This window comes from Nerophis ophidion, linkage group LG19 (genome assembly GCF_033978795.1).
Source record: "Nerophis ophidion isolate RoL-2023_Sa linkage group LG19, RoL_Noph_v1.0, whole genome shotgun sequence".
Taxonomy (NCBI): domain Eukaryota; kingdom Metazoa; phylum Chordata; class Actinopteri; order Syngnathiformes; family Syngnathidae; genus Nerophis; species Nerophis ophidion.
The window spans coordinates 38,997,206-39,004,589 of record NC_084629.1 but is presented as its reverse complement, the minus strand read 5'-3'; the positions used below and the strand labels follow the sequence as shown (position 1 = coordinate 39,004,589).

Sequence of the window (7,384 nt, the reverse complement as noted above, 5' to 3'; positions counted from 1 at the left end):
AGTAAAGTCCCACGGAGAGGTGGGGAGAAAAGTGAGAAAAGTCGGTGAAATGTTCAAAAGTCCCACCCGGGTTCGAGTGTGCACTCAAACTCAAACTCGAACCCGGTTGGGACTCGAACCTTGGTAGGTATTTAGAAAATTTTGGGGGACTTTTGCCGACTTTTCTAATTTTTCCCCCCTACTTTCCCGTGGGACTTTGCTGGGTGCGTTTTGGACATTTTTTGTATCCCAGGACTTGTGTGGCCGGCGGCGGGACTCGGGGGACTGGAACCCCGGGGAGGTATTTAGGACACAATTGGGACTTTTGAACATTTTGACCGCCTTTTAGCCCTCTTCTTCCCCGCCTTCCTGTGCACCATTGCTGGGTGTGTTTTGGACACTTGGACAAAAATAGTTTCAAGCATATTTTACTCAAAATAGGTCATAAAATGCCAGAAACAAGCTGTAGTATCTTACTGAGATCATTTAGGACCTAAACACTTAAAACAAGTAAAACACTCTAACATAAAATCTGCTTAGTGAGAAGAATTATCTTACCAGACAGAAAATAAGCAAATATCACCCTTATTTGAGATATTTCATCTTACTCAGATTTCAGTTTTTGCAGTGTAAGCAGTGAAGCCCAGACTTTCCTCTCCCCAGCCACTTGGTCCAGCTCTTCCCAGGGAATCCCAAGGTGTTCCCAGGCCAGCCGGGAGACAAAGTCTTCCCAACGTGTCTTGGGTCTTCCCCGTGGCCTACTACCGGTCGGATGTGCCCTAAACACCTCCCTAGGGAGGCGTTCGGGTGGCATCCTGACCAGATGCCCGAACGACCTCATCTGGCTCCTCTCCATGTGAAGGAGCAGCGGCTTTCCTTTGAGTTCCTCCCGGATCACAGAGCTTCTCACCCTCTCTCTAAGGGAGAGCCCCGCCACCCGGCGTAGGAAACTCATTTGGGCCGCTTGTACCCGTGATCTTGTCCTTTCGGTCATGACCCAAAGCTCATGACCATAGGTGAGGATGGGAACGTAGATAAACCGGTAAATTGAGAGCTTTGCCTTCCGGCTCAGCTCCTTTTTCACCACAACGGAACGATACAGCGTCCGCATTACTGAAGACGCCGCACCGATCTGCCTGTCGATCTCACCATCCACTCTTCCCCCACTCGTGAACAAGACTCCAAGGTACTCCTCCACTTGGGGCAGGGTCTCCTCCCCCCCCAACCCAGAGATGGCACTCAGCTCCTTCTTCACCACAGCGTCCGCATTACTGAAGACGCCGTACCAATCCGCCTGTCCGTCTCACGAGACTCCCAAGTACTTGAACTCCACAACTTGGGGGATTATCTCCTCCCCAACCGGGAGATGGCACTTCACCCTTCTTATCAAAATAAGTGGCAGAGTGGAATATTTGAGGTTGGGTAATTAATCTACGATAAGGAAGATTTCTGAGCAACAATGTGAGAGAAAGCTGGCAGGACTTGGTTGAATTCACACAAGTCTTTTATATATTTATGCCATATGGCTTCCTGTGCACTTAAGATGTGACTTTAAGGTTTTACTACTTACGTATAAAATACTACACGGTCTAGCTCCATCCTATCTTGCCGATTGTATTGTACCATATGTCCCGGCAAGAAATCTGCGTTCAAAAGACTCCGGCTTATTAGTGATTCCTAGAGCCCAAAAAAAGTCTGCGGGCTATAGAGCGTTTTCCGTTCGGGCTCCAGTACTCTGGAATGCCCTCCCGGTAACAGTTCGAGATGCTACCTCAGTAGAAGCATTTAAGTCTCACCTTAAAACTCATCTGTATACTCTAGCCTTTAAATTGACTCCCTTTTTAGACCAGTTGATCTGCCGCTTCTTTTCTTTCTCCTATGTCCCCCCCTCCCTTGTGGAAGGGGTCCGGTCCGATGACCATGGATGAAGTACTGGCTGTCCAGAGTCGAGACCCAGGATGGACCGCTCGTCGGGACCCAGGATGGACCGCTCGCCTGTATCGGTTGGGGACATCTCTACGTTGCTGATCCGCCTCCGCTTGAGATGGTTTCCTGTGGACGAGTCTCTCGCTGCTGTCTTGGATCCGCTTGAACTGAACTCTCGCGGCTGTGTTGGAGCCACTAAGGATTGAACTTTCACAGTATCATGTTAGACCCGCTCACCATCCATTGCTTTCGGTCCCCTAGAGGGGGGGGGGGGGGTTGCCCACATCTGAGGTCCTCTCCAAGGTTTCTCATAGTCAGCATTGTCACTGGCGTCCCACTGGATGTGAATTATCCCTGCCCACTGGGTGTGAGTTTTCCTTGCCCTTTTGTGGGTTCGTCCGAGGATGTTGTAGTCGTAAGGGTTTGTGCAGCCCTTTGAGACATTTGTGATTTGGGGCTATATAAATAAACATTGATTGATTGATTGATAACTGTTCAAGACCGTTTTCATTACATATGAATAGTTAAATGGCAGTTCAACTCATATACGCTCATCAAAGCTCTAAAAATTCTGCTCGTGGTTTTCTGGCGCCACCCGCTGGTTAACTCAATGACACCAAACGATATTTTCTCTTTTTTCAATTGAAAAGAATAACATTAATTCTGTTTCCTGTGAAAAGCATAATGATATACCAGGATTACCAAGCTACGGAACAGGTCGAGGGTCAAAAATGTTAATGAAGGATCCAGGGAACTCAGATCTAAACAGGGGGGTGGGCGCCTTATCAGGAACCAAATTCTCCAAGAAGATAAGGCGGACGAGCAGAGAACGGGCAAACCTGACACCGCTCCAAGCGCATTTTGTTTTAACTGTTTATGAACCAGTGCTGGGCTGCTGCGTAACGTGACTCCTCCCCTTAGAAGCAGCTTCAGCGGTGTAATCAGGGAATGCCCAAATAATTGGGGAGGCGCGGCGGGAACTTTTTCCTCACAGCGTGGGGTGAAACTGTACGGGAGTGCAGGTCCACGCGCTCCACTCATGAGCTAAATTGAATCATGTTTTTGATTGATTCCTTGCTTCTTGTCCTGTTTAATAAACCTGACATCTTCTCTATAATTGAATTGATATCACTAACAAATGATGTCTTATTGTGGCATTTTGTGCAACTTTCTGTCTGGTTTTGAACGTGTTTTCCCCTTCGCCAGGTTTACCATATGCATTGAACCAAGCCGGGCTCCCGTGTGGCTTGTTGCTGCTGATTTTGGTTGCTTTCATCACGGGTGAGTGAGTCAGACTTACCAAAGTGTTTCATACAACTGAGACCACTCGTGTCTTGGCAGACTACACCATCATCCTTCTCATTCGAGGAGGCAACCTGTCAGGGACCGACAGCTACCAGTCCCTGGTCCAAAGCACGTTTGGTTTTCCAGGGTACTTCATTTTATCAGCGCTGCAATTTCTCTACCCATTCATTGGTAAGTAATTTTTAGGATGGAAGCACCATTTCTTGTCAGAGGCAGCTCTACCACTGATTTGTTTTCAAGTTGATTAAAATCAATCAGAATAATATTACATTAAGTAGAACATTTTGATGGGCCTGCTATCTGTGCCCTCGACCCCTGGCCTGGGGTCTCCATGCTCTGAAGATGGTGCAATACCACGTTTTAAGAGACCAGACAAAAGAGAGTCTGCTTATGTAGAGCGAAAACAGCCCTTCTCGCCCAGAAAGGAGAGCAGCTGCTTCTTCAAAACAGGTAAGGAACTGGCCAAAACAGCCGACAAACAGGAGCCATTTAAGGCAAAACAAAGAGTTTACTGGCGGACATGAGATAAAAGCGCACTACACGGGAAAATACTGGCTGCTTTAAACATGACTATGGATTAAAAAAAAACACATAAATATATCTCATTCTTACATTCTTATGTTGAGTAAAAAGGACCCCCAGAGACAGAATGGTGCAATACCACGTTTTAGGAGACCAGCCCTTACAATGCGACCGTAGCTTCAGCAAGCCATGTCTAAATTCAAACTAAAAGAGTCTGCTTATGTAGAGCGAAAACAGCACGTCTCGCCCGGAAAGGAGTGCAGATGCTTCTTCAAAACAGGTAAGGAACTGGCCAAAACAGCCGACAAAAATTAGCCATTTAAGACAAAACAAAGAGTTTATTGGCGGACACAAGATAAAAGCGCACTGCACGGGAAAATATTGGCTGCTTTAAACATGACTATGGATTAAAAAAAACACTTAAAAATATCTCATTGTTACATTCTTATGTTGAGTAAAAAGGACCCCCAGGGACAGAATGGTGCAATACCACGTTTTAGGAGACCAGCCCTTACAATGCGACCGCAGCATCAGCAAGCGATGTCTAAATCCAAACAAAAAGAGTCCGCTTATGTAGAGCGAAAACAGCACGCCTCGCCCAGAAAGGAGTGGAGCTGCTTCTTCAAAACAGGTAAGGAACTGGCCAAAACAGCCGACAAACAGGAGCCATTTAAGACAAAACAAAGAGTTTACTGGCGGACACAAGATAAAAGCGCGCTACACGGGAAAATACTGGCTGCTTTAAACATGACTATGGATTAAAAAAACACTTAAAAATATCTCATTCTTACATTCTTATGTTGAGTAAAAAGGACCCCCAGAGACAGAATGGTGCAATACCACGTTTTAGGAGACCAGCCCTTACAATGCGACCGTAGCATCAGCAAGCGATGTCTGAATCCAAACTGAAAGGGTCCGCTTATGTAGAGCGGAAACAGCACGCCTCGCCCAGAAAGGAGGGCAGCTGCTTCTTCAAAACAGGTAAGGAACTGGCCAAAACAGCCCACAAACAGGAGCCATTTAAGACAAAACAAAGAGTTTACTGGCGGACACAAGATAAAAGCGCACTACACGGGAAAATACTGGCTGCTTTAAACATGACTATGGATTAAAAAAAAACACTTAAAAATATCTCATTCTTACATTCTTATGTTGAGTAAAAATGGACCCCCAGAGACAGAATGGTGCAATACCACGTTTTAGGAGACCAGCCCTTACAATGCGACCGCAGCATCAGCAAGCGATGTCTAAATCCAGGCAAAAAGAGTCCGCTTATGTAGAGCGAAAACAGCACGTCTCGCCCAGAAAGGAGAGCAGCTGCTTCTTCAAAACAGGTAAGGAACTGGCCAAAACAGCCCACAAACAGGAGCCATTTAAGACAAAACAAAGAGTTTACTGGCGGACACAAGATAAAAGCGCACTACACGGGGAAATACTGGCTGCTTTAAACATGAGTATGGATTGAAAAAAAAAACACTTAAAAATATCTCATTCTTACATTCTTATGTTGAGTAAAAAGGACCCCCAGAGACAGAATGGTGCAATACCACGTTTTAGGAGACCAGCCCTTACAATGCGACCGCAGCATCAGCAAACGATGTCTGAATCCAAACAAAAATAGTCTGCTTATGTAGAGTGGAAACAGCACGTCTCGCCCAGAAAGGAGTGAAGCTGCTTCTTCAAAACAGGTAAGGAACTGGCCAAAACAGCCGACAAACAGGAGCCATTTAAGACAAAACAGACTTTACTGGCAGACACAAGATAAAAGCGCACTACACGGGAAAATACTGGCTGCTTTAAACATGACTATGGATTAAAAAAAAACACTTAAAAATATCTCATTCTTACATTCTTATGTTGAACAAAAAGGACCCCCAGAGACAGAATAGTGCAATACCACGTTTTAGGAGACCAGCCCTTACAATGCGACCGTAGCATCAGCAAGCGATGTCTGAATCCAAACTGAAAGGGTCCGCTTATGTAGAGCGGAAACAGCACGCCTCGCCCAGAAAGGAGGGCAGCTGCTTCTTCAAAACAGGTAAGGAACTGGCCAAAACAGCCCACAAACAGGAGCCATTTAAGACAAAACAAAGAGTTTACTGGCGGACACAAGATAAAAGCGCACTACACGGGAAAATACTGGCTGCTTTAAACATGACTATGGATTAAAAAAAAACACTTAAAAATATCTCATTCTTACATTCTTATGTTGAACAAAAAGGACCCCCAGAGACAGAATGGTGCAATACCACGTTTTAGGAGACCAGCCCTTACAATGCGACCGCATTATCAGCAAGCGATGTCTAAATCCAAACTGAAAGGGTCCGCTTATGTAGAGCGAAAACAGCAGGTCTCGCCCAGAAAGGAGCGCGGCTGCTTCTTCAAAACAGGTAAGGAACTGGCCAAAACAGCCGACAAACAGGAGCCACTTAAGACAAAACAAAGAGTTTACTGGCGGACACAAGATAAAAGCGCACTACACGGGAAAATACTGGCTGCTTTAAACATGACTATGGATTAAAAAAAAACACTTAAAAATATCTCATTCTTACATTCTTATGTTGAACAAAAAGGACCCCCAGAGACAGAATGGTGCAATACCACGTTTTAGGAGACCAGCCCTTACAATGCGACCGCAGCATCAGCAAACGATGTCTGAATCCAAACAAAAATAGTCTGCTTATGTAGAGTGGAAACAGCACGTCTCGCCCAGAAAGGAGTGAAGCTGCTTCTTCAAAACAGGTAAGGAACTGGCCAAAACAGCCGACAAACAGGAGCCATTTAAGACAAAACAGACTTTACTGGCAGACACAAGATAAAAGCGCACTACACGGGAAAATACTGGCTGCTTTAAACATGACTATGGATTAAAAAAAAACACTTAAAAATATCTCATTCTTACATTCTTATGTTGAACAAAAAGGACCCCCAGAGACAGAATGGTGCAATACCACGTTTTAGGAGACCAGCCCTTACAATGCGACCGTAGCATCAGCAAGCGATGTCTGAATCCAAACTGAAAGGGTCCGCTTATGTAGAGCGGAAACAGCACGTCTCGCCCAGAAAGGAGGGCAGCTGCTTCTTCAAAACAGGTAAGGAACTGGCCAAAACAGCCCACAAACAGGAGCCATTTAAGACAAAACAAAGAGTTTACTGGCGGACACAAGATAAAAGCGCACTACACGGGAAAATACTGGCTGCTTTAAACATGACTATGGATTAAAAAAAAACACTTAAAAATATCTCATTCTTACATTCTTATGTTGAACAAAAAGGACCCCCAGAGACAGAATGGTGCAATACCACGTTTTAGGAGACCAGCCCTTACAATGCGACCGCATTATCAGCAAGCGATGTCTAAATCCAAACTGAAAGGGTCCGCTTATGTAGAGCGAAAACAGCAGGTCTCGCCCAGAAAGGAGCGCGGCTGCTTCTTCAAAACAGGTAAGGAACTGGCCAAAACAGCCGACAAACAGGAGCCACTTAAGACAAAACAAAGAGTTTACTGGCGGACACAAGATAAAAGCGCACTACACGGGAAAATACTGGCTGCTTTAAACATGACTATGGATTAAAAAAACACTTAAAAATATCTCATTCTTACATTCTTATGTTGAGTAAAAAGGACCCCCAGGGACAGAATGGTGCAATA

At 45.3% G+C, this 7,384-nt stretch overlaps 1 protein-coding gene across 2 annotated transcripts in view; it reads left to right on the top strand.

The window, feature by feature from the left end:
* Positions 1-7,384, top strand: part of LOC133538365 (putative sodium-coupled neutral amino acid transporter 11) — a 37,626-nt gene that overhangs the window by 9,506 nt on the left and 20,736 nt on the right. For both annotated transcript variants that reach the window (XM_061879947.1, XM_061879946.1), the window contains exons 2-3: positions 3,112-3,186; positions 3,247-3,381. In XM_061879947.1, the coding sequence (XP_061735931.1) occupies positions 3,112-3,186; positions 3,247-3,381 (210 nt within the window). The remainder of the gene's footprint in view (positions 1-3,111; positions 3,187-3,246; positions 3,382-7,384) is intronic.